At 37.6% G+C, this 27,709-nt stretch overlaps 1 protein-coding gene across 1 annotated transcript in view; it reads right to left on the reverse strand.

Annotated features, from left to right (window-relative positions):
• Positions 1-27,709, reverse strand: part of ADGRB3 (adhesion G protein-coupled receptor B3) — a 492,392-nt gene that overhangs the window by 202,256 nt on the left and 262,427 nt on the right. The window contains exons 12-13 of the mRNA XM_068399003.1: positions 9,003-9,149; positions 8,172-8,247 (exon numbers count right to left, since the gene is read on the reverse strand). Of these exons, the coding sequence (XP_068255104.1) occupies positions 8,172-8,247; positions 9,003-9,149 (223 nt within the window). The remainder of the gene's footprint in view (positions 1-8,171; positions 8,248-9,002; positions 9,150-27,709) is intronic.

Raw genomic sequence — 27,709 nt, forward strand, 5'->3', positions numbered from 1 at the left:
TTACGGATGCTATAGCAGTAATGCTACTCAGTAAAAGCCTATCTGAGGTACTCTGTCCTCAGTCTAACAAAGCTGACTGAAGGAAGTTTAAAGGTCTTTTTGGCTGTACAGCACCCAAAGGAGGGGGTTAGGAATGATATTTCAGATGGGGAAAGAGAACACTTCAGTGCAGGAAATTATAGCAGGAAAAGTACGGTTGTTGCTTGAGTGATGGGAAAAAAAGTTTGTTACAGCAAAATCTTCGATTCTTTATTTGTTCTTATTTGTTAAAGGATAAGTTAAAAACTATCTTATGGCATTGCAAGATGCAATGTATTCCTTCAGAGTGCCCAGGAGAGGAATTATATATAATACGTTTTAGATGAGTATTACACTGAGAATCAATTTTCTATGAACCTAACAATAACATAAACGTGCTCAGGGATGCAAGAGTTATGGAAATAATACTCAGTCTATAGTGCTCAAAATATTCAATATTTCAATATATGATTTAAAAAAAAATCCATATGACATTACAAGAACAGTGCAATGCAGCAAAGTATATTAGGAAATAGAATCAGATGAAGTTTATTTACTTGTGCATGGAAAAAAAAATATTCTATTTTTATAAAGAAGAATAAAGTACTTTTCTTTTCCCTAACCTCTTGTTTAAACAGTCCTGGCAAAATTCTTTGAATAAAACACATGTACCACTAGGATTAAACACGTTGTCCAAAAAGTTCTATATTAATGTAATTGCCAAGTTCTCATCTCACACTGTGTTTATAAGACTTACTTTTAACAGACTCTATGCCAGCAAAACCAAGAAAAAATAAAGCCTATATGGTAAAATGCAGCTAATTTTGGAGTTTGAGAAATATATTATATAAGCTGTCCTAGATAATGAAATCCTCATTTTACTCACAGAACACCTGTGATGTACCAGATGGGGATTCTGTGGTTAGGTGCTTTGAAAGATTTTCCCTAAAGATATACTGAGATTTTTTTTATTTATTTGTTTGTTTATTTTAAACAAAGAAGTCCCTTGTGTTGATGCAGAAGCTTGCACACCTTTTAGTACTGAAATTAAGGAATGTATGGGAATGTGTGTCACCTTTGTTCTGAGAATTACAAAAAACAGGTGTCATACAATCAAATATTTACTGTACTCCCATCCTAACTCCTGTAAAGCCAGGAAACGAAATCATTTGGGAAGTGGTAAAGCTTTCTGGATATTTAACTGCAGCCAGTTGAAATCACCTCTTTTATCAGGATGTCAAAGTGTAAATGCTGTGGCCTTTGAACTCAAACATGAGCCCATTTTACTTATTTCACCTTGGTTTATTGTTTTGTCTATCTTTATTCCCACCATTAACATATTTTGTCAACTGTCATTTTATTTAGACCAACGTCACAAAAGGTGCTTATCCAGAATTGTTTTTTAATTAATACATTATGTGTAGCTACCACACTTCTAGGTATAAAAACTTGATGATGTTATCTCCCTGCACATTTTAGTGTTTGCTCCACACACAATGCTATTCCAGTGTAGATGTGGTACTTAGGAACATGGTTTAGTGGTGGATTTGGCAGTGCTAGGTTAACGGTTGGACTTGATGATCTTAAAGGTCCTTTCCAACTAAAACAATTCTATGATTCTGTGATTTCACTATGTTCAGCACTAATATGGTTATCATGATAATGCTTATTACAGTTCAGTAAGATTAGTACAAATAGTAATTAATATAAACCCATGCAAGATGATGATAGTTTTTCATTGCAAAATGTAAGCAAACAAAAGCAAACCTTTTCCAAATGCAGTGGGATTTGGGAATTTCTACAGAAACCTTCACTTCATTCATGTACCTGAACAAGTGTAAAATGAATGTGGTGGATGGAGTTAAATCCAGTTGGCGGCCGGTCACAAGTGGTGTTCTCCAGGGCTCAGTATTGGGGCCAGTTCTCTTTAATATCTTTATCAACGATCTGGATAAAAGGATCGAGTGTACCCTCAGTAAGTTCGCAGACGACACCAAGTTGGGCAGGAGTGTTAATCTGCTTGAGGGCAGGAAGGGTCTGCAGAGGGATCTGGACAAGCTGGATTGATGGGCCAAGGCCAACTGTATGAGGTTCAACAAGGCCAAGTGTCGGGTCCTGCACAACAGGGGCAAAAAGAACCCCATGCAACACTACAGGTTTGGGGAAGAGTGGCTGATAAAGGGTCTAGAACACAAGTCTTATGAGGAGCAGCTGAGGGAACTGGGGTTGCTTAATCTGGAGAAAAGGAAGCTGAGGGGAGACCTTATCACTCTCTACAACTACCTCAAAGTAGGTTATAGTGAGGCGGGTGTCGGTCTCTTGTCCCATGTAACAAATTATAGGACAAGAGGACAAGAGGAAATGGCCTCAAGCTGTGCCAGGGGAGGTTTAGATTGGATATTAGGAAAAATTTCTTCACTGAAAGTGTTATCAAGCAGTGGAACAGGCTGCCCACCTGTACTGGTGCATTTTATTACTCCTTCCCAGGTGCAGGACTCTGCACTTATTCTTGTTGAACCTCATTAGGTTCCTCTTTGTCCAGCTCTACAGTCTGTCCAAATCATGCTGAATGGCCACACAGCCTTCAGGTGGATCAGCCAAACCTCACAGCTTCATATCATCAGCAAACTTGCTGAGAAGACACTCTGTCCCTTCATCAAGGTCGTTGATGAAGATGCTGAACAGGACTGGATCCAGCACTGATCCTTGTGGGACTCCACTAGTTACAGGTCTCCAGCTGGACTTGGCACCATTGATTACCACTCTTTGGGCTCTATTGTGTAGACAGTTCTTAATCCATCTCACTGTCTGTTCTTCTACCTCACACTTCCTGAGTTTGCTCACGAGGATGTCATGGGAAACTGTGTCAAACGCCTTGCTAAGGTCAAGGTAGACTACATCCACTAGTCTCCCTGCATCTACCCATTCAGTCACGACATCATAGAATGCTATCAGGTTAGTCAACCATGATTTCCCCTTGGTAAATCCATGCTGACTACTCCTGATAACCTTCTTCTCTTCCATGTGCTTAGAGATGACCTCCAGAATGAGCCGCTCCATCTTTTTTCCAGGGATGGAGGTGAGGCTGACTGGTTTGTAGTTTGCTGGATCTTCCTTCTTGCCTTTTTTGAAGACTGAAGTGACATTGGCTTTCCTCCAGTCCTCAGGCATCTCTCCTGTTTGCCACGATCTTGCGAAAATGATGGAGAGCGGTAGAGCAACAACATCAGCCAGTTCTCTCAACACTCTTGGGTGCATCTCATCGGGGCCCATGGACCTGTGTGTATTCAATTTCCGTAACTGATCACTAACCAGTCTTCACTGACTAGTGGAGAGTCTTCCCTCCTCCAGGCTTCCTCTCCTACATCCAGGGTCTGGAGATCACAAGGGCTGGTCTTAGGATTAAAGACCAATGCAAAGAAGGTATTCAGCAACTCTGCCTTCTCTGCATCCTCAGTTGTCAGGGCTGCCGCCTCATTCAGCAGAGGGCCCACACTTTCCCTGTTCTTCCTTTTGCTACTGATATATTTGAAGAAGCCCTTTTTGTTCTCTTTTACTTCCTCTGCCAGTTTTAGTTCTAAGAGGGCTTTGGCCTTTCTTGTTGCCTTCCTACACGTCCTGACAACTTCCCTATAGTTCTCCCAAGTGACAAGACCCTTCTTCCACGAACTGTAAATTTCTTTCTTCCACAAGATTTCCTTCAGAAGCTCCTTGCTCATCCATGCAGGTCTTATAGCACATCTACCCGATTTTTTACTCAAGGGAACGCACCTATCTTGGGCTTGCAGGAAGTGGTATTTAAAAATTGACCAACTTTCTTGGGCGCCTTTGCCCTCCAGAGTCTTAGCCCATGGGATTCCTGCAAGTAGATCTTTGAAGAGTACAAAGTTGGCCTTGCAGAAGTACAGGGTTATAATCCTACTTATTGCCCTACTTCTACCTTGTAAAATACTAAACTCCACCATGTCATGATCACTGTCAACAAGGCTGTTCCCAACCTTAATGTCCCCAACTAGTTCTTCTTTATTCATTAATACAAGGTCCAGCAGCACACCTCTTCTCGTTGGTTCCTCCACTACCTGCATTAAGAAGTTATCATCGATGCACTGCAAGAGCCTTTTTGACTGAACATGTCTAGCTGTGTGGGCTTCCCGACAAATATCAGGGTGATTAAAGTCACCCATGAGTACCAAGGAGTGTGTTCTAGAGGCTACCTCCAGTTGTCTGTAGAAGGCCTCATCAACATCTTCTTCTTGGTTTGGTGGTCTATAGTAGACCCCCACAACAGTTTCATTCCCCTTTGCATGTCCCTTAATTCTTACCCACAAGCTTTCAACCTGTTCTACCTCCCCCCCGGATAGAACTCAATACATTTCAGTTGCTCTCGCACATAAAGAGCAACACCACCGCCTCGCCTTGTTGGTCTGTCTTTCCTAAATAGTACATAGCCATCCATGACAACATTCCAGTCATGGGAGCTGTCCCACCATGTTTCAGTGATCGCAACTATATCATAGTCATGCAATCTAAGGCAGATCTCCAACTCCTCCTGTTTATTTCCCATACTCCGTGCATTGGTATATAAGCACTTCAGAGAGGGAGTTAAGCCACCAGTTTTCACTCTTGCTATCTGACCATTCCTGGCCACTTCCTTGGTTACTAACTTATTAGTGAGCCCTGTGTTATTATTGCCCCATGTACCACCATTATCCACCTCGAGTAGGACAGTAGTCCGAAGGCTGTCCTTAGGCTCATCTCCAGTGAGCCTGATTTTATCCCCTTCCCCCTTCGAGCCTAGTTTAAAGCCCTTTCAACGAGGCCCACCAACTCCTGTGTGAGGATTCTTTTTCCCCTTTGAGACAGATGTACTCCATCAGTCGCCAGCAGACCAGGTGCCATATAAACTTCCCCATGATCAAAGAACCCAAAATTCCGATGGTGGCACCAGTCTCTGAGCCATGAACATTAAAACGGTTTGAATGCATCAAAATGCATTCAATAGCATTTAATAACTTAATCAATGACATCATAGACAGTGGGATTGAGTGCACCTTCAGCAAGTTTGCAGATGACACCAAGCTCAGTGGTGCAGCTGATACACTAGAGGGAAAGGATGACATCCAGAGGGACCTGGACAGTCTTGAGAGGTGGGCCCATGTGAACCTCATAAAGTTCAACAGGGTCAAGTGAAGATCTTGCACATGGGTTGAAGCAATCCCCAATATTAATAGAGGCTGGGGGATGAAGGGATTAAGAGCAGCCCTGTGGAGAGGGACTTGAGGATACTGGCAGATGAAAAATTGGACATGAGCCAGCAATGTGTGCTTACAGCCCAGAAAGCCAATGGTATCCTGGACTGCATCAAAAGCAGCATGGCTAGCAGGTTGAGGGAAGTGATTCCCCCCTCTACTCTGCTCTTGTGAGATCCCACGTGGAGTACTGCATCTAGCTCTGGAGTTCCCAGTACAAGAAAGGCACGGACCTGTTAGAGCACATCTGGAGGAAGGCCACGAAAATGATCAGAGGGCTGGAGCGCCTCTCCTATGAAGACAGGCTGGGAGAGTTGGGGTGGTTCAGCCTGGAGAAGAGAAAGCTCCAGGGAGACCTTATTGCAGGATCTCAATACTTAAAGGGGGCTTATAAGAAAGGTGGTGAGAGACATTTTAGCAAGGCCTGTAGTGACAGGACAAGGCACAATGGTTTTAAACTGAAGAAGGGTAGATTTAAATTGGACATAAGGAAGAAATTCTTTATGATGAGGGTGGTGAGACATGGAACAGGTTGTCCAGAGAAGCTGTGGATGTCCCATCATTGGAAGTGTACAAAGTCAGGTTGGATGGGACTTTGAGCAACCTGATCTAGTTGAAGATGTCTCTGCCCATGGCAGGGAGGGTGGACTAGACGGTCTTTGAAGGTTCCTTCTGACCCAAACTGTTCAATGATTCTATGATCCTATGAAAACAGTTTGAAATTGGGCCACATTTGAGGTACTATTTTAAGGTCATAAAATCAAATTTTGAATATGACTGCCATGGGCAAAGAAAATCCAGCATGATACACTTCCTGATGAGGTAAGAGACGTAAGCTGTAAAAGTTTCGTTATAACTTCAATATAAATATTAAAGAAGTGCGGGGAAGTACTGAGGCACCATATTCTGAACAAAGAAGAGACTAAAGGTACCTGGGAATGTGTGTTATATTTTTATATCAGAGTTTAATAATGACTTTCATTCTTTATTCACATACATAGGAGAAAGTAATAGTGCCCGTTTCCTTTTCTCGGGCAGCTGAGAATTGGATTCAAATAATACTGAACATATTCAGAGGCAAAGTGGGATATCTTCATATCTGAATTTCTAAAGACTTCACTTAGAATAGATATACATAGATTACTAGACCATTTTGCTTTAGAAACTCACAAAACCTCTCTATGAACTGAATTGTACAGAGAAATGGTCAAATTTGCTGTGTAAATCAGTAACCAGCTGCAAGTAGAACAGATAAAAGCAAAAAAATTGGGAACTGAGATGCACTTTCTCATAGTCCATAGTACTTAAGTTGCTGTACTTTTATGCCCCTGTTCTGTCCCTATTCCTGCTGCTTGGGATGTTATTGGTTCTAAGGAAAATCTAGTAAGGCATTTATATATATATCACTTTTCTAATGGATGAAATAAAAGCCCTGAAAGGCTTTTCACATAAGCGAATATACAGCATTCAAGGTTCATACTTGTTTTCTGTAAATTAAGACTATTGACCTATGAGAGATGAAAAGGCATAACCATAGATTGTGGTTTACAATATAAAGGCCTGAAAAGTACATGGCCACCTTGATGCTTTCCTAGGATTGGCAGATTGTCTCTAAGGTCTGCCAAAAAAGGACTGGCTACAATAGCCATTTGGCTCTGTATCTTTGAGTACAGAAGAGAAGAAAAAGTCTCCCTCACAAACATTTCTTCCTTCCTGGCTAATTTCAGGAACTGGCACAACAAATGGAAAGTGCTTAGTGACACTTCAGAAGTGGACGAGCTGTCATTTATACCAAGCCTTAAGCACAGACGGCTCTCGCCAGTGGTCCCCAGGCCTCCAGGTGTCCTGCCAGGACGTCACTGTTTGAATTGCACTCAGAGAGATTTCTGTCTCCAACATTGCAGCTACTCATTGCACAGCACATTGCAATTTTACTGGGAAGTGTGTTTTTTTTTTAAAATTGCATTACTGGGAAGTGTGGTTTTCTTTTTTCTTAGGACTGAGTCTTTTCTGTTTTCAAATGGATTTTAGCAAAAACTTGTTTTTCCATCCTTGGTTTCAAATTCTGAAGTTTTGGTTAAATAGAGTAGGGAAAGGTGATTTGGTGTCTTCTTAATTAGTATCCTTTCTAATTATTGTGAATTCATTAGCAGCTGTTATGACACAATCTGCACACATTTCTTTTACCATTAAAGGACATTAGTAGACCAATGGTGCAAAGGATCATGTAAAATAAGACAGTATTAATGGACCATGAAATGATCTTAACCAGTAATTTGAGAAAAGGGGGGGTAGGGAATGTTTCATTCCAAATTGGCTGTTATCAAGTACAGAAAGGAAAAAGTGAAACAAGAGACCTTCCTATTTCTTTATGAATGTGTATGGCCCTCATAACTGACATACCACAGCTGTTCAGGCACATGTATGTCTTGTTTCTAAAATGGATCCCATCTACAGCTCTGCTGTCCCTTCTGAATACAACTTGCACTGAAAAAGTACTAAAGAATTATGTAGAGGTAGAGCAGACAACCTTAGTATATCAGGTTATGATGTCATTACTAGATCACTTGTATTAACTGGACAAACAGTAGTTTGAAGCACAAGTGGCCTGAGCATTAATGTACATCAGTGTGCATACTTCTAATGGAACATTTCTATAATTAGGCTTAATATAGATTACTTAAAATATAAATTAAGCCATTCTGATAAAAAGCCTATTTCCATCATACAAATGACTAAGCATGAAGGAAGGACAAATATATGTGCATATATTTTGCATAACAGGAAAAAAATCCATCAATATCAATATGCAAACAGTCTTGGCTGTCTACTTTTATCCTGACATGTAGTGTAGTTATGATCCCGAAATAGTCTAATTCGTATTGTATTTATGAAATTTCTTACCTCAAAGTGGGCAAAATCAGTTCTAAATTTTTGTATAACACTGCTCCAAGTACAAATACGGTTGATTCATCCAGTTCTGAAATGAGTAAGGAAAAAAAATTTTTAAACTCTTTCCCAAGCCTTCATCAGCATAAAAAACTGTGAATACTATTTATCTTTCTAGTAGAAATTTTATTTTAAATAAACTATCCTCATTTTGATTTATATCTTGAAAGTCTGTCATAAAGATGTGGCACTGTCAGGAATATATCAAAAGATTTAAATGACTGAAAATCATATTTTCAAAAAATCCATCATTGTGTACTGACATCCATGCTAGTTCATTTACCTTTATAATTAAGTACACTCAAAGACTGTCTTTAGAGTTTAACGCCTAGCGAGTAAATTCTCTAATGTCAGAGATCTGCACTGCAACGGTATTTGTAAATCATATCTGAAAACCACGGGAATTTGCCTGCTGAGTATCCTTTGGTAAAAGTTAGGTCACCTGTTGGAATGGCCCAGTCTGTCGGAGCAGAGCAGCTTCAGGGGGTTCAGCAGAGCTGCACTTCAGGTCACCTCATACCACCACAGGTACAATCCTGTGCACAATGACTAAGCATTGGCTCTTCAGCATAAAAAATAATGTCTAGGATTTCTGTAGCAACTTTAGTTCAAGAAGCTGAAATTAAGCCACATCATTTCCCTCTGGGATGAGCTGTGGGTACTGGATTTCTTTTGAAGATGGATAAAATAACCACTTCTATATCATACATTATTCCTATGAGACAAAAATTCTGAGTTCCCTTGTTAAAGCTAACACAAAATTAACATGCTGATATGCTTCTGTACCTGTTGACATAGGAGTGAAGATATTTTTTGGAATGACAACCCTGTCTTCTGAGTTTCGTGCCCAATCAACCATTCCTTTTCTTCCTTTCATGGGGAAATTGATGTCGGTTAAAACAGATGCAGCAGGAAGCTTCTGAATGCTAGCCACTAGTAAGAGAAATCAAAAAATCAAATAAAATTGTGTTTCATACTTTAAAGCATCATATGATGATAACAATACAGCAATAACGGAAATGTTTAATAATACATTTCAAGTAAAGCAGGAATTTATAGGACACTAACTGGCACAGAAAGTGTAATCTTCTGTTTATTATGCAGTTCTACTATGGATTAATTGTGTGGCATTGATCGTATCATTTATCAGTCAGATTCTGATTAAGTTTCTTAACAGGCATTATTGATGTATTGGCTTATACTCTGAAATTCACACATAAGGACATCGTCGTGTCTTCAGAGCAAATTCTAACATGATCAAATGTGACTGAAAGGAAGAGGATACTGAAGTTGCTTTGGAAAACATAACTGCTAAATGCAGGCTAATGAAGCAACAGCAAAGCTTTTATACCCTTCACAGGCACAATTTCAAGACAGACCCATTAAGGAGATTCACATATTAAAAGACCTCATTGTTTCTACACCAATGAGAATAATGCGGTATAGCACTTGATTTCTCTTCCTTGAAAGAATAATCCCCATTCTGAATTCTTAATTATATTTTTTCAATCTAAAAAAACTCCAAACCCCCAAACAACATCACTATTATATCTGTAACAGTTATAGAAAGACAGAAGAAATAGGCATTAAATCTAATAATAGGCAATTTGGAATTTTGTTTACTCATTCTCATTTTCTCTCTGTTTCCTAACTCAACTATTATCTGGAAATCAGTTTCAGCTTTGCTGTGAAACCTAAGTATGACTCCATGGCAACATTGTCAGTGTCTAGTAACACTCAAACTACTTTTAAGCAACCGACAGGACTGCAAGTGTTTATGTACACTCGGAGAGATGACAAACACCACATTTGGAGCACTAGCTCTGTTCTTAATGTAAGCCATGTTGATAGCCATTTCCTGTGCAATGCTCTTCCTAATCAATTTATGAAGAGGTTAATGTAGTTGTAAGAGTTCGGACATCAGGACTGTACTTTGATCTGCATAACAATTTCACTGCAAGGACTCTGCAAGGGGGGTTAAATATAAAGACAATGGGGGACAGCTGTAAAACCAATCAGGACAGCAAAATTAAAGTAGAAAACCATTAGGTGTCTCATCAGTGGATTTTATTTGAAAGGAAACTGTAATTCAAATCCAAGAGAAGAGGAAAATTAAGAGGTTAACAATATTAACTCTACAAATATATTCCTTGATATCTGACTCTTAGTTTCAAATTAGACCACTATGTATTATAGATTCAGATTAGTGAGGTGGTACTTGAGGATATTTCAGGCTTTCCATTATAAAACAATCATCAGGGCTTTACAATGATAGTTACAATCCTCTCTGGGCTGAAACTGGGAAATACATTCCCAGCCCTAAAGGGATGCTTAGTCTTGTGAGTTTTCAGGTGGTGTGTGAAGGGAGAAGAGTTCAGGTGTTCCAGAATTACTGGGGTATAAAATGGATTGTGTGTTTTCACATGCAATCAATGGTTATACAGAATATATTAACATTGTAAAAATGGATTTTTTCCATAGTTCTTAAAATCTAAAAAGTATTTTATTTTATTTTCCACATAAATAAAGTTAAAGCCACAGTTATTTAGTTTTCAAAATTAAATACAGCCTGTATAAGACAATATTGGTTTTTTTATTTGCACAGTATTTATCTGTGTACCTATCTATCTATCTAATTAGCTAGTAAAGCCTTAATATTTCATTCACCTTTTGGATGACAGTTCCCTTTATTGAAATAGGAAATCAATGTTATTCAATGGAATTCACTCTGCAAAACAGAAAACCACTTTAGGACTGGATAAATGGTGAGGGTCTAGGATAGTACCTCTCTGGACTCTGTCTATCTCTGTATTTTGAATAGGCTCATTCATCATGGTACCTAAGCACTACTTAGAACCAAAGATTCAAAAATATTTGTTAATATTTAGGTGATGAATAAAACAAAACCTAAACATAAAACCTAAACATTTGGCTTATGGCTTATATGCAACAAATATATTTATTTATTGGGCAGTGTTAGGTTTACAGTTGGACTTGATGATCTTAAAGGTCTTTTCCAACCTGAATGATTCTATGATTCTATATATTCCGATTCATGGTTCAGACAAGTTTTCTTCTACTCGCAATCAAACAAAAGTGTCTGTCTTCAATTTCACAGAAGATGTAACCTTAACGTTCTGAAGATTTCGGATATCTGCATAGACAGACTACACAGCACACATAAACCAATAATTGAAACAGATTTGCCAAAATGCTTGCTCCATATCCTACAAAGTCTGCCTCTTACAGATCCACACAGATTATTAGGCCCTTCTTTAGCCACTTTGCTGAACGATTCCAAGAGGATGGGCCTACTAATTTCCAACATGGCACTGACATTTGAAGGTGTAAGATAATTCAATGGAATTTTACTGGAGGCAACTAGTTCAGTCTGTCAGCACGGCTAGGTGGATACATGAAACTTAGAGACACAGAGTTTGAATGTAGAGAAACATGTTTAGGGTGCAGAATATGTTGCATTCTTTCATTCGCTGGACAGCCTCTCTTGTTGTGGCTCCTATATACCTTCAATTACAATTTTAATATGATTCCCAAAGGTTAAAAAAAAAGCAGAAAAAGGAATCTTATCTGTGGTACTTGACTGTATTCAACATTCAAAGAATGCAGGAAGTAGAATATAATCTTTATTTCCTCAAAAAAACGGCACCATCATACTTCTGAATTTTGCAAGTGAAATTTATACGCCCTAGATGGAAGAAAACCTTACCTAGCTATAAGCTGGAACATAGAGGAAAAGCCTTTTTTTTCAGAATTCTTTGAGCATTCTTTTGATACGCCTTTGTATAAATTACAAGACAGTGGTTCAATTACACATAAGAACATATACATATTTGATGATTCCATAATAATTATTGATTCAGAAAAATCTATTTAAGTAGTCTGGTCTAATTAATATAGTGATTGCTTTGACTCTTAATGGATTCATTTTAATATCCTTTACAAATACTTCTGCATTTACCTTTATTTCATTTTCATGCTGCAGTTGCAGACAACCTGTTCAATATTGCTCTACTGAAAATTTCAGAATTGACAACTACTAACTGTTCCTACTTGCTGAGTAAAATCAAATCTCTTTGGAATTAACTCCAAACTCATAGGAATGGAGAATTTTCCATGACTGTCCAAAAGAGCTAGTTACACACAGTAATATGTGAACAATATTTAAGCAGTTTATTTAGAGAAGCACAAAAGTGGTTAATTAATCTGTCAAGAAAATTCTAAGTGAAATAAAAATTGTGTAGTTCTTGTATGATAGCCCTTGTAGATCATGGCCTAGAACAGAAAAGCTGAAATGTATTGCTATGATCCCAATAACCCTGAATGAGTTATAAGCTGCCTACTGCAACTTCCAGTAGCTCTCGGACTAATCTGGGTTGCTAAATAATAAAAGATACAACAACCACATAAGTGTCATGAATCATCTTCCCCTTCTCTTTACTATCTACCCATTAGCCTCCCATGTTGAACAAAACCTGGTAAGATTTCATAATCAGCCCCTTGAATAACACCAATCACTTTAGAACAGGAAATCAGATTCACTGGAAGGCATGACAGAAAAACGACTGGATGTTTGCTCATGGACTAAACACAACTTCAGCTCTCACAGTAGAGATCTAGGTTTTAAAATTACAACGCAAGCCAAATTAAACAGTTGATCCCTATCTTATCAAAGACTGAACCAAAACCTTTAGAAAAGGTGCTCAAAATCTGAGTCTGAATTCTGTTGCATTCATGTATTTACAAAAGAGAATACAACACTGGTTCTGATTCCCCTTTCTCATAAGTGATAACATTCTGGGTTTATCATGCTTTACATCACAGTAACCATGTTGATCCCTAATTTACAATCACTTAAGATACAGAGGAATGGGAATTAATTGTTTTAAAAGGCATCAGTGCCTTGACTGAATTGGAAAACCAGATACAGAAATCTATGGGATTAGCATAAGATGTCAACTCCTGCATAACCTTCCCCGTCAGAGCAAGAAAGTAGAACTCTGAATTTCAGTCACAGACAACAGAGAATGACTATGCATATTAGCAGCATCATTCGCACTTTTCCTGTCCTATTTTGACTTGTCCATTGACAGCATATACTAGACATATTATTCAGCATTTAGTAAACTTGAGTTCATCGCACAACAGGTTTTGAATTTTCAGACAGAGGATATTACACTGCCCTCCTGGGACAGCTACTGCTAAATTTATTTCTGGGTAAAACAGTCATGAATAGAACTGCCATTGTCACAGATGTTCAGAATAAAGAATATGAAAGCATTTCTGTGTTAATATTCAGAATACTGAGTATTTCTGCAACTATCTCCATTAAGAAGACCCAATTAGAATCACATTTATACATTTTAGAATTATTCTGTTGACTCTAAATGTAAAACCTTTGGGTTTTTTAATAGAATAGATAAGCTTATTTAAGACAGCTCATGTTGGATACACAGGGAACAAAGTCTCGCCTGGCTCATCATCAAAGAGTCAGATGGACATACTGAAGATGATATTTATAACAGATTTGCTCTGTCCACTTAAACTTCATCATTTTAAAGACAATCTGCAACAAACACAAATGGTGAAACCCCCTTTTCAAGGAGACCAATTTATGGATCTCCAGATTTGCTACAGAACTCTGCATCTGAGCAGGCTTGATGATCTCCTTTAAAATCCTTCTCTCAGTACAAAGATAAATCCACCTCTTACCACTCACAAGATTATATATAACAGAAAGACTGGTGAAGTGACATCCTCTTATATGAACATAAGAACAACCAGGTAATTTTCCTTCTGCAAATAATACTCACGAAATCTCCCCACAGTGAACCAACGTAAAATGAAGGTCAGAAAATCTCCTAAGAAATTATAACTTAACAGATCTACTGCTTCTTATGACTATCAACACAGAAATTATGCCTTCTTAAATTAGAACCTTGTTATGCCCTACTACTCCATGTGCGGACAAGAGAGGGATGTCCCTAGAAGCCTGCTGTGCACTTGCATCCCTGAAGCTCATCAGGCCATAGCAGCTACCCTCTGACTATCCAAGTTTAGGCAGCAAGACCCACTATTGGTATAGGCAGAAGTAGAAGTAGACATTTCATAGATATTTTTCACTAATCAGGCATGAACTCTGCATGAGTCCTTCCTCTGGTGTCAAGCAAACTGTGCTTTAAACAGGCTCACTGTTTGAAGGTTAAGAATAATGCTTTAGGTTAATCAAGAAGCTATCTTAACAGTGACCTCTGAGTATTTCCCTTCTGTATTCCACAGACAATGCAATGGGGAAGTAAAGTACCTGTTACCCTTTTTGTTGTAAAATAATACATTTATCAGTGATAAGCACCTTAGGGAATGAGTGAACTCATTTCTATTTTGAGCTTTCAAGCCACTGCAGTCCTTTAAATAATATGAAGAATAAGCAAACACATCAACAGTCACTTAACTATATGATGTCTGAATATGCTCCCAAAAGCCTGTAACAAATGCCAGCAATATGCTACCACATCAATAATATGACCAGTATAATATTTAGGATGAGTTAGAAAGCAGCATGGCATCAGGCAATGATCAGGATGCACTTAATAAACACTCAGATCTCTTCTGCTACTTACATAATTTAAAAAAAAATTCATAGACAGCAGGCAACTGTTTCCTTTTGGTTTTGTGTACTTTTGTTGTTCAGTACCAAATTCTGTATTTCAGGAACAACTCAGGAATATACTAATTTCAAAGACTCATGCAATATCACATATGTATATGCATTCTCTTCAGTGGTTTGTGATTGCACATTTGTTATGATAAAAAATCCAGCTTGATAAAATTAAGATAGCTAAAGCATAAGATTACAATTCTTCTTTTTCCAAGCCTTTTCTTGTTCCAGGTATAGAAATAAAAATGGAAAATAAAAAATTAAAAGCTCAAACAGTAATTAGAGCATTAAGAATTTTTGTTACGGACAATAAAAGTTTTCTTCAGGAAAAAAAAAAAAAAGAAGATTATGGAAACTAATAGAGTTTATTCCCTGAGAAAGAGTTAGTGTATAAAAATGGCTATAGCATCATAGAATTTGTCCATGTTCCAGATGCTACTTCTGCATGCTCCCATAGGAGGAAAAAATTAATAATCTTAGCATTTTTATAATTTTTAATCATTCTTACTATTGACTTATTATTAATGCATACTGTATGATGAATATGGCTATTTGCAGCTGGCCAGTGTGGAACGTAAAGAAGAAAATCACTTTTACATTTGCAAATCAGAATCACAAGTTTGAAGAAAACCCAACTGAACTAGTGAAAATGTAAATAATTTTTTAATGAGCAGTCAGAAGAAAATGTGTTCTCATGAAAAATGGAATGCTTCCTGAATGTGTGATTATTCAGAAAAATGCTTTAAACAAAACATGGTAGGAGGCTGTACTTCATTAACTAGAAGACAACTCCATCTCCTAGGAGTTATATTGAAGAAGATAAAGACATGAGCAGCCAAAGTGACCCAGAGCCATATTCAAGGCACTCTGTTTCTGAGAGCACTTTATTTTTTTTCCATTCCTCTTAGTATTACAGTGCATTCATACTACTAAGACTAAGGTCTCCCTTAGCAACTCTTCCCTTGTCATAAAACAGTTCTCAATGAAAAGAAAGACTCAGCATAAAGCAAGACAGAAGATGGAGGCTGATGCAGGACATAGATAGAACAAGTTGGCATTTAAGTGCATGAGTTTTAATGTTACAGACATAAAGGTGAAAACCATGGTAATACTGAGGGGGCAAGGCCATCTGCAACACTATTTTAGATTGACTGTGCAGGGAAGGTGCAGAAACCACGCATTTTTTGATCACTAAAGTGACTGGAAGAAGTTTCTCTGCTGTTGATTCTAGCTGATAACAAGAAAAAAAGAGAGTGAGACTGAAGGTAATGTTAAGGTAGTAAGCTCAGAAGATGCGAATGATGATGAAGCTGTCATCAGAGAAAGGGAGAAAGAAGAAAAGCTGAGATAGAGAGATCATTTATATGTTTATTTAGCAGGTTTACTGATGATTAGATATCCAGTAAGAACTATTAAAAAGATAGACAGAGACTACTTGACAGAGTCAAGAATTGATAAAAATATTCTCTCAACATTACATTGCTTGGGGAGATGAAGAACAGAGGTATTGCTTCCCAGAAGTAGTAAATTGAAGCAAAAGAAAGACGGCCAGTCCTACCTCTAGGGAAATGACAACTAAATCCTATCATTCAGAAATCTAGAAACATGTGAACTAAGTTATGCAGGGTATTGAAAGGTGACATAAGAATTCAATTCTCAGACACGGAGGTAGAAAATTTGATGCATAAAAGCCACACACAGAGGAAACAAAATAAAGCATGTGAATCAATATATATTTCTCATCACAGCTTTTTCTTGCAGAGTAGAAACAGATCTCTGTTATATTTTATTATTGAACAGCATTCTAAATCATACAAAATGGCATCTTGAAGAACTTTCAGATACAACTATGAGCAAATTAAAACTGAGAGAACTGTAAATTACTCTGGCATAGAATCTTGGAGCATTAATAGTATGAAAGTGGCCACTGAATTCTAAAAAGTAGAGCCTGATTAAAAGTCATATCCTGCAAAATAGTAGATATGGAGGAAATGCTTGCAGGTGGCCCTCATTGTTGCAGCAATTCATCAGGCATACACAAATTTCTCCGTGTGCCTCCCTGGAAGTGTTCCAGAGCATCTCAGTGCTTTCTTTATACTTTGGCTCCATTAAGATTGAGAAAGTAGACAGAGTATCAGGTAAGATCCTAAAGCTCAAGCCTGTAGCTATGTTTACTGACCAGACTAGTTCCGTCATTAAACGCATCTGCAGTTGCTTTCTTTTTTAAAACCTGGCCAAGTCAGAGAAAGCATTGCTGCTCTAACACTGCCTGTTACACTACTGATCTAATGCTTTGAGCACTTTAATTAGGAAGATCTGCTTGCAATCAGGTCCCCCTCTGAAGAGGGGACCTCCATCTGAAGTTATAAACCATACCTTCCTCACCTTAGATGAGAAAATCCATTAGGATTGAAGGCTATCACCATCAAAACCTGAGCTATGTAGGAGGAACAGAGGACCAAAACCGTATTTGAATACTCATTTGACAACAGGCACAATACATAAGTCAAGGTTTCAGAAGAAAGGCAGACTTGCTTAACTCATCCCAGATAATTGAAAGATGTCTCAAATGAGTGCTTTAATAAATTCTTGACTCTACGAACTTTGGAGACAGAAAGAATTCAGTAATAAGCTTAGCATTTCCTGATCAGCATCAAATTACTTCTCTAGTGGATATCTTCCATTCTGAGTTTTGTATTCAACCTGGAGAACAAGCTGTCATAAGCCAGTGCACCCCCATCACACACACACTTCTACAGCTTTATCTGCCCGTGCTCAAAATCAGCTCTGATATAATGCAACTTTGTAACTTAGATCAGACTACTGTGAAAAGGGCTGTGAGAAGTGGGGAGTCCGTGCCCCTTCACTCAGGAGCTACCCTTAAGCTGATTCAGCTGTGACTGTGCATGGCCATGTATTTTGGTTGTCTGAACCTTGACCTGCAGATTTGGTGTCAAGGTCAAGCAACCTTGGACCTGGCTTTTCACTACGGGCTTGCCTGGAGACCACTGTACTATTAGCTGAACACCACTACCGGACTGGAACCTGACCCTTGACGCTTGATGTCAGATCTGCCTCATCACTATGGACTTCTCTGATGATCCGGAATGTTAGCTGGGCCTGGCTATCATCATAGACCTTCTCAGCTCTTCTTGTTTGGGTATTGTGGGACCTTGGCTTTGCCAGTGAGGCCACTGTGCATGCCCTGATGTCTCCTGGTTTCCCTCACAGAGTAGCCCACTCCAGGTTCTCCTTGAACCTAGCACCTGATAAGCAGGTGCTGCAACATCTACCTGGTAAATGCCTTCAAGACAGGCTTGAGCAGAGTCATAGAGAGAATCTGAAACAGAACTGTTCAAGCCATGATTCTAACATTCCTCACAGGAATTCATAACTAGGTCTTTGTTTTCTGGAGGCATGTCTAATTCATCTTGAATGTTCTCCATGGAGGAGATAAAGTGGATTAAGATTTGCTTAAGGGATGGTAAAAAGTTGTCCTGGGGCACTGTGAAATCTAATTGCCAGGATAATGCACACATGTTTTATTTAGATTGTTTACATCATGCATGGCACAACGAAAACTCAGTACCTCAGTGGGACATATAGACACTATCCAATATAAGTAGTAAGTAATACTAATTAGACTGAGTTTGATTTACTTATTCACATTGTTGAATTCTAAATTAACTTTAATAACTCAGGAGAAATCTCTCAGAGTTATTACGGTCATTTCAATAAAACAACTGCACAATGAGGAGATGCTTTACAAAACATCTAACTAGAAAATTGGGCCTATAAAGAATGACAGAGCTTGGTTATTATGAGCTGTTATAACGTGATCACATGAACACTATGGCATGTGGACCTTGTGCTCTGCTCTTGTTATCCAATTCTGATCAACCCATCTCCACCATCCCTTGCTTCTTCCCTCCCACTCCCCCCAAACAAGAGGCTTTTCATGTTTATCAAAGTTCTGGGAGGAGGAATCAAAAAGACCCAAGCAGCTAAAAAAGGATTGAAAACCAACAGTCAATTAGTCAACTAAGTCAAAAGTTATATCGTTACTGTTTCCTTGTCTGAATTCAGGGGCCTTACCTGTTCATTGATTTTGAGTGTAGTTAACAGAAAAAGGTAGAGATGCCTAATTAGGGTTGCTTGGGTTGCCTTCTCAGGGTTTAAAAAAATAATCTGAATTTTGTATATATTGCTTAGTGAGCTTAAACTGCATTTTAGGGATACTGGATTAACCCTTGCCTGTGTCTGAGTACATAAAATGCAAGCACATTATTCCCGAGCTCAGTGTGAAACCTAATCATAGAATCTGGTCAAAATACTTACCTCAAGATATAACATAGCATTATACCTGTAGCAGATAGGCTTCTAATTCTTAAAATGTCTATTTGGATTTAGACCAACTTTACAGATGTCCCTACAGTGCCTTCAGTTTTCCTTCTACATGCATTAGAGAATTACCACTTTGGACAGCTAATCTGTAGAAACTACTGTGAATAAGAAAACCTATTCTCTGGTTTTCCTGAGGCATGACAGATGCATCAAAAGGAGTCATCATCATGCCTGGCTCTGCAACATTTGTATTACTAACTTATACACCTGATACGACTCTGCTATCTCTTTGGCACTACATCCTATCTGCAACCAATTTTCTGATACAGTTATTCCAATACAAATTTTGCTTTTATTGATATTGTTATTTCTTTAATTTCTTGTGCCATTCATTACAGTATGTTTATGAAATATACATTCAGAATAGGAGTCCCCCAAAACTGAAACTATACTGCTTTGGCTAAATATCCCATGTTTCCTGGAAATATTGCCTGGAGGTAGAAGCCCTATAAAGTTAAAATTCGATTCTACAATGTGCAATAGTCCTGAAAACACAACTATATCTATGATATAAAGCGGAAAGGGAGAGTTTACTCCAGACTGTTTGCTCATGTTATTTCATAAAAAATCATGGTGAATTCTTTTTAAATGAAATGTCATGAACATGAAATATGGAAATATGAAGCAGGGACGGAATTTTCCTTTTCTACTGAACTATAATTTTTGGGACCCAACAACACAACGCAATTGCTTCAATTAATTTCCTGTACCTGAAAGCACTAATGCAGAGTGACTGAATTTACATGCCAGAGAAGCTATTGATTTACTGAAATTTTCTGCAAATTCTGTTTGAAAGTAATCTATACTTTTAGTCTGGCAAAATCATTCAATATCAAGTATTCTACACCCAAGTCCAGTTTTACTGCCATGCCCTATTTGGATAACTGTCATTATCTCCGCAGTCAGCTCTAGGAGATAGATAGCCAGAAAAAAAATATCTCTTGCCTTCCAATAGTATTTGACCACTTACAATTATAATCCACAGTCAAGGTGGCTTTCTAGTACAAATCATCCCCTGGAGAACTGGACAATCAAAAAGTGCCGTTCTATGTTATTCATTTTTGCCTTCATATCCTGATTATAGCATTGTTACCCAACAAACAGCATTTTACAGGATGCTGGAAAGAAAATTACTTTTTTTTTTCCTTTAGTTACTTTTCCCTCTCTGTGTAGTTTTTACAGTGTTATTGCTTTTATAGAATATTTTTGATGTACTAAATGGATTTTCTGTCCCTAATCCCAAGACATCTAAATGGTGCTTTATTGGAAGCCAACTAACTGTACTCTGGTGGCAAACATTCATAACAAAATTTCTGAACTGAACAAACGAGGAACAAAGTTAAGGGTCATTGTAAGGGTGCTCAGTTATTTGATAATATTTCAAAGCAGTAACTTTTACTGAAGCATAGATGTGGACAGCATAATCTGGACCTATCTCGATACGAACTGTGGCTATTAATTAAATCTTGAGGATTTGAACATTTGAGTTCTACAGTTACACGTTGTTTATTGTAAAGGGACATTTTGAACAGTAATGAAGCATTTTCAAAAGGTGCTCAATGTCATCATTCAGCAAATGAGACTTTCAGTGCATGTGCTGAGACAACACACTGGTTGCACTGCTTGGAGCAAGAAATTAATTGGACTTAGAATAATTTTTTTCCCAAAACTTACACCAACATTCACATAAACTTTAAAAACGGAACTGATGAGAATTTAGGATAAGCAATATAAGAAGTAAAATCAGTGAAGTGAAACACCTAATTTAATAATATCAAGAGGAATAAGCAAATTTTCTTATTATTTTATTATGGAATTTTTATATTATGCCTTCCTTCATTTTTAGTTCTTCCTGTCAGAGATTAAATTCAGTCTGGGCCTAAAAGTTTAAACTGAGAACAAAGAAACCTCACTGGAACAGTAACTTGATCTTGCTATTCTTACATTCCTGAGAAAACCCTAGCCACCAACTACAGAAACATTTTCTCCTTTAGTCCAAACCTCAGTGTAGTATAGACTTGATCTGAATGACAAATATCCTACCCATTTAGATACTTCCACTAAATGAAACTATTTCAACTTGAAAGATTAATATGGCAATATAAACACCGAGGCCTAATGTTTTGTACCACCAAGAGGTTCAAATGCTGTGAAGAAACAAAACAGTGTTTTGGCAATTTAGCAATTCTTAGCTTGTCAGACAGCCTGTGATAACTGTCCACCACAGCTGGGAGGTAACATAACTTTATTTAAGCTGTTTTAATGGAAGGTTTGGCTTTATTCCAGTGGAACACTAGATCTAAAAAAAATCTAAAAAAAAAAAAAATTGCAGGTTGAACAATCCTATTTCATGCCCAGCTATAGCTGGCAGAGACTTTAAATAGTGCTAAAACCAGTGACAGTGCAGATTAATGTGAGCATAGAGAATGCTGACTGACAGGTAAAAATCTGGATCCAGCAGCTGGTGCTATCAATAGTAATTATATCCATAGGAAAAAAAATCCATAAAAAGTGCACATGTGACTCACTAGACAGAGACTCCCTCAAACCATACATTAAAAAGCTCATGAACAAATATAATGTCAGATAATTTAAAGATTACCAAAATTATGAACATAAGAAAACATTCTAACAAATGCCTACAAGAAAGAAAATTCGCCAAATTCCTACACAGTTACTTGCCTCCTTATTTTCCAAGCCTTAAAAGAAAATTCCTAAATGCCTGCTTCAAGTACATTCTAGGAACAAACACATATATTCAGCAAACTCCCTCTAATATCTTGTCAAATAAAATGATAAATAGTATAAACACAAATACTTCAAGCTCCTCTGAGCTCTGCTGTTGAATACCATTTCTAAGTAGATGAACCAGTGCTATCTTTGAATGTCTTACCCTATTGATGTGCGGTCTCTGTCATTTCAGTTTATGAGAGATTTGGATATCTATAATTTTAACTTCTGAAAATTATTTCTGAGTACAACCAGGAATGTAAAATAGATGATGCAGTATAAAACCACCAGCCATGTTCTCCAGTAGCAGAACTATTCATCCAAGAAACAGGTATAAGTTCAATTTGGCAAAGTTAAATGATAGTAATTTTGCAGAAATTAACTTTTCTTTGTGCATTGTTGACTGTGAATGGAGACCATTATTTTTCATTGTCTAGATAGTGATGCAATTTTCAAAGCTAAATGAGCATTAAAAACATTCATTCTAGACTTCTGCAATGAACAATCTAAGATACCTAATGGCAAAACAAGACATTCCCTTTAATCTTTATGAACATATTGTACCCTCTTGAGGTAAAAATGAGAAAGGAGGGGATAAGCTTGCTGTATTTTTGATAAATGCTTCCCTCAGAAATGGGAAAAATCTTGTATATGCGGATGGAGCAGCCTGCCTGACTGCCAGTCCCTGAAGATCCAGTCATTCTGATGACTGTCCCACAGTTTCTTCCCTTTGGGCAGGCCAGTCTCTTTTCGTTCCTCTGCTTTATTGGAGATGAGATTTTGGTGTCAATATAGGGAGGAAATATGTTTCATCAAAGAGCACAATTTATACACATACGAATTGGTTCCCAAGTATTTGCCTTTGAGATCAGCTCACATTCTAGCTGTTCTACAACAGGACTAGAGACAGGATTTTCTAGACAAGTTACTATACTAATATACTATTTTCCCATAGATGTACTTGAAATCTACCTTCCTTCAAGATACTTGACTACTGAGTAACAGAAGATAGTATGAGGCCATAAGATTTTAATAGCAATGGATTACAAAAAATGGCATATAACTAAAACTGCTAACTATAAACTAATGTAATTAGCACTAAAAGTGGAAGACCTTATAAGTTAAAGAACAGCATAAGCTTTGAACCAACCACAGATTATATGAAAAGTCATTCATGTAATGAGATCAAGTATCTTTTCTAAAAGATTTACAGAGGAATGCTGCCTATGGCTGATTACACGTCTCCATGTATGTGGAGAGTGTTTGTTAAAACAAAAAAAGAAAAACAACCAGAACAATATCAAGCTACTTGGCACCACTGCAGGGCAATTCTAACATTTGCGCTCCTTGCATTTAGTACCATTCAAACACTGCAGGCCACAGCGCTGTACCATATTCTTTGAGCGAGAAAAAGTTTTTCTTCCCTCTGTAAAGGAGACGTAGAGAAAGAAAAAAAAAAGAAAAAAAAAAAGAAAATAATCTTTTACAGAGTTCGTCCTGAAATTTTCCAAGGTGGGAAAAAGCTATATTCATCCATAGTAGAACAATCCTCTGATTTATATCACAAACCTTATCATAGATCCTCTATCTCAGCCTTGAGCCAGAGCAGCAAATAGGGTCCTAAAACTCACAGCGAAAGTCAAGGGAAAGCAAAACAAAACCCATGAAATGAGTGAACTTACGGGTTCAGAAATCACGAGGCACAAAAGATACTTCATAACTTTCAGACCCTGTTCTTGATTTTAGCAAACCCAGTATATGGATGCTTTGGGATGCTTTGAACTGATCTTACTGACACTCTTAGCTCTCTTACTATTATACAATCTGATCTTAAGTGAATTGCAGAGATATGCATAGTATCTTTGGTCCATATACTGAAGTTCAACTCTCCATAGTAAAAAAAAAAAACGATTACACAGGCACAAACATAATTGAGGAAATGGCCTCAAGTTGCGCCAGGGGAGGTTTAGATTGGATATTAGGAAAAAATTCTTCACCAAAAGGGTTGTCAAGCATTGGAACAGGCTGCCCGGGGAAGTGGTGGAGTCACCATAGCTGGAGGTATTTAAAAGACGTGTAAATGTGGTGTTTAGGGACATGGTTTAGTGGTGGACTCGGTAGTGCTAGGTTAACAGTTGGACTTGATCATCTCAAGGTCTCTTCTAACAAAAATGATTTTATGATTCTATGTAATTATTCAGAATTATATCTGCATATGTTTACATGGCTTTGAAGTTTGATCTCAACAATATCTTATAGCTCCACTGCCAAAATAATTATTTACCATAAAACTACTTTTGTCTGATATTAATAATCCACCAATGCCAACATGAAACTGACTTGAAAAATGAAATATGCTTATCCAGTTTGTTACCTCAATTGTTACGTTACTTTCAGGATATGCAGTTTAAAAAATGCAGATCTGTACTGCTATTTGGAGTTAAACCTACAGTCATCATTGAGGAAATCGTATACTTTTTCAACACAGCAGGTTGTTTTATCTAGTATTCTAGATAGAAGTCCTTTCCCTTCCTTTTCTGTTTATTTCTTTGTTTGTTTGTTGGTTTGGGGTTTTTATTGTTGTTTCTGGTTTTGTTGGGGTTTTTTTTTGGTTTTGGGGGCTTGGTTGGGTTTTTTTTTATTTGCATTTTTTGTTTTCCCTGAAAAGCCAGAAAATGAAAACAAACTTTGGCAGCTGATATGCCACATCCTTAGCTTGGTATAAACCATGATACTTCCACATTCACAGTGGAGCTCAGTTTTGGTTAACAGACCTTCCTCTGACACACTGCAAGTAACATGTAGAATTAATAGCTGTCTCTTAAGTCTTTGTGAGTAATATTGTCTGTTGATTCCAGAGTCTCAGACAGGAAATCAGTCTACTTCCACTGACTTTTGCTAGTTTTTACCAGCTGAAAGTATGATTCCTTGGTTTTATACTTATTTTAACTACTTTTTATTTACGGATTTTTACTTTCATTCTATTTAATTTTCCTTCTTTCATTTTCAGTAGTGAGTCAGTACCAAAACCCTGCAGAAATCATTAAAACTGAGGGTGAACTTTGCTATTTACAGCACTTAGTCACATCATCTCCAGCTGATCACCTCTAGCTGATGCACCACCAGATGATGGCTGGATGCTCTTGTGGTGACTGCCTTACAGAGACACAAAATCCTAGAATGAGTCATCAGTCTGTGCAGAATGGCATCTTGTTATCAGACTGTGACACTCCAGTGCCTCCCCTCTTTAAGTGGAAGACTGTATTGTCTGGAATATCTTGAAACTATACTTCACTGAATGCGATTGTTGCCTCTTGGCACTACCTTAAAATGAAATAGTAATACTCTCTTGGGTGTGCAGTTACTCCATTAACTCAAAGCTACCACCACAGATTCTTAATTTCTAACCCCCTAAGCTTCATTTTACTTGGAAATTGTTGGGAGTCATCTAAAGATGCAGCTGTCCAAGGCAAAGGCGTAAATAAACTCAGATATTTAATTTCTCAGGGCAACACTTAAGTGCACCTGTTAAAATATGGCCTGTCATAAAACAGATGATTCCTTTAGAAAACACCATCTTTCATTTCCTCATGTAAAAAGGGACCCATAAACAGAATGATTCAGAAAAGAATTTACAGAGGTAGAAATTTAGGAATGATACAAGAATCTAAGATACATATACCTAAATGTTGTAAAAAGTTATTTCCACAAATGGGCTGCAGACACTGCTTCCTGTTTCAGTTGGAGGCATTTCTTTTTAATTAGACCGAAGCCTGTCTGTGTGCATGTTTTATAGTTTCCATTTCTTTAGAATCTTTTACTCCACTGTATCTTACCGTGGTAATATAAGGTAGCAAAGGTAGCAAAGGGAAACATGTTAGATTATCCCAGTTTCCTATAGCACCCATTTAAAAATACTGAATGGTTTATTTATTTAGCTTTACCTTTAAGGATAATTAATAAATCATATACACAAAACCTGCTAGTGAATTATGACTATTACTTAGAATATAGCCATAGAATTAAGTTAGATTTTTATCCGCATTTGTGAAGATTGTTTGATAAAAGTTCATATAGACATTCCCTTGATATTAGTAACTTTAAATCTTAAGTAACTGAGAGCTGTATTTCCTCAGGATCATTGAGCATGCAGTTTTAGAAAAGAAAGAAAAAAAATCTACTCTTTTATGCACTGTTCACAGCTAAGTTTTCAGGGAACGTGAATCATTTAATAAGCTTATTTGATATTGAGAAAGAAATATGAGCTCTCGATCATTTACTTCAGGCACTAAGTCAGATGCTGTGATGAGCTAGACCTTCAAAGTGTGCATGAAGTTTTCCCCCTTTAATCAGTGGAGAAAGCTTGAGTCTTCTGAAAGGCAACATATTGATCTGATCAAGGAATTGCTGAGGCTGCTGCAAAGGAAATTATATGAATATATATTGAGCAGAAGTATATAAGGGCAGTGTTCAAGGCCAGGTTGGATGAGGCTTTGAGCAACCTGGTCTAGTGGAAGGTGTCCCTGCCTGTGGCAGGGGGGTTGGAACTAGATGATATTTAAGGTCCCTTCCAATCCAAACCATTCTATGATTCTATAAAAAAATTCTAATTTACCTTTCTCTGTAGTTTTCCTATTCTTTTGTCTATTTTTCTCTGAAAACTGTCTCTTCTGGTAGCCTTTAGCCATGAGAAAATTGTTACACATGGTTTGAGCAAATGAAGAATAGGGAAACAGGGGAGTGACACTAGCTGTGTATGAATCTTGGGAGTTGAAGGATTTTTTGAGGAGTGAAGAAAGAAATGTGACAGATGCCCACTTTCACATAATAGAGCATCTGCTCAGCCGACAGTGTGCAGTTTGGGGCAGGAAAGACTGGTGGACCACATCTGAGTGTGAAACTAACAGGATTAAGACCAGGAGCCAAAGTCATGAATTAAAAGAACAGGGGGCAGATGGCAAAACTTGTAACTGCTCTGACCACGATGCTCGCTCTCCAAGAACAGAACGTGACCTACTATGCACGACAGTGCAATGAGAAAAGCATTAGTTACACCTACTAGGACTGGTTTCTCACCTGGACTATACCCTGAACCACGCCTTGACACGGGGCAGGTGCCAGGAATTAAAGAGTATGGATAACTGTGGGACAGTTCTCAAGCCTTCATTTGGTCCTTTCTGATTCATGTTTATAGACACAGTCATAAAAGCAAGATTCTAGCCTGAAATGGGAAGATGGTGGCCACCGACTCTTTCAGGCTATTTTGAGAAGAAATGGGATATTAGACCATGGAAAATGGCAAAAGACTATATAGCACAATTATGTAATAAAATATAAGAAAAGATTGTTAGCTAAATATTGCTTACTTTGGTGTGTATTTTACTAGTTATTCAAAAGGTAGGTAGAATCTGAAGAGAATATAAATACTCCATGAATTAAAGGGGACTTGTGTTTTTATATCTATTAGGAATGCATTTCATTGCAAAACCATGCAAGTTTCACTGTATTTTTTGCTTGTGAAAATTTATCCTTGACAAAACCAAACATAACTATATTAATCATTACAGAGGTATTTACACATGAACTATGACACTCTACAAGAAATGATTCCTGTTCACCTTCTTAAAAATAATAAGTGCAATGCACACAGTGGTTCCTTAAAGGCTTTCCCCTTAAATTTTGC

Source organism: Nyctibius grandis, chromosome 1 (assembly GCF_013368605.1).
Source record: "Nyctibius grandis isolate bNycGra1 chromosome 1, bNycGra1.pri, whole genome shotgun sequence".
Taxonomy (NCBI): Eukaryota; Metazoa; Chordata; class Aves; order Nyctibiiformes; family Nyctibiidae; genus Nyctibius; species Nyctibius grandis.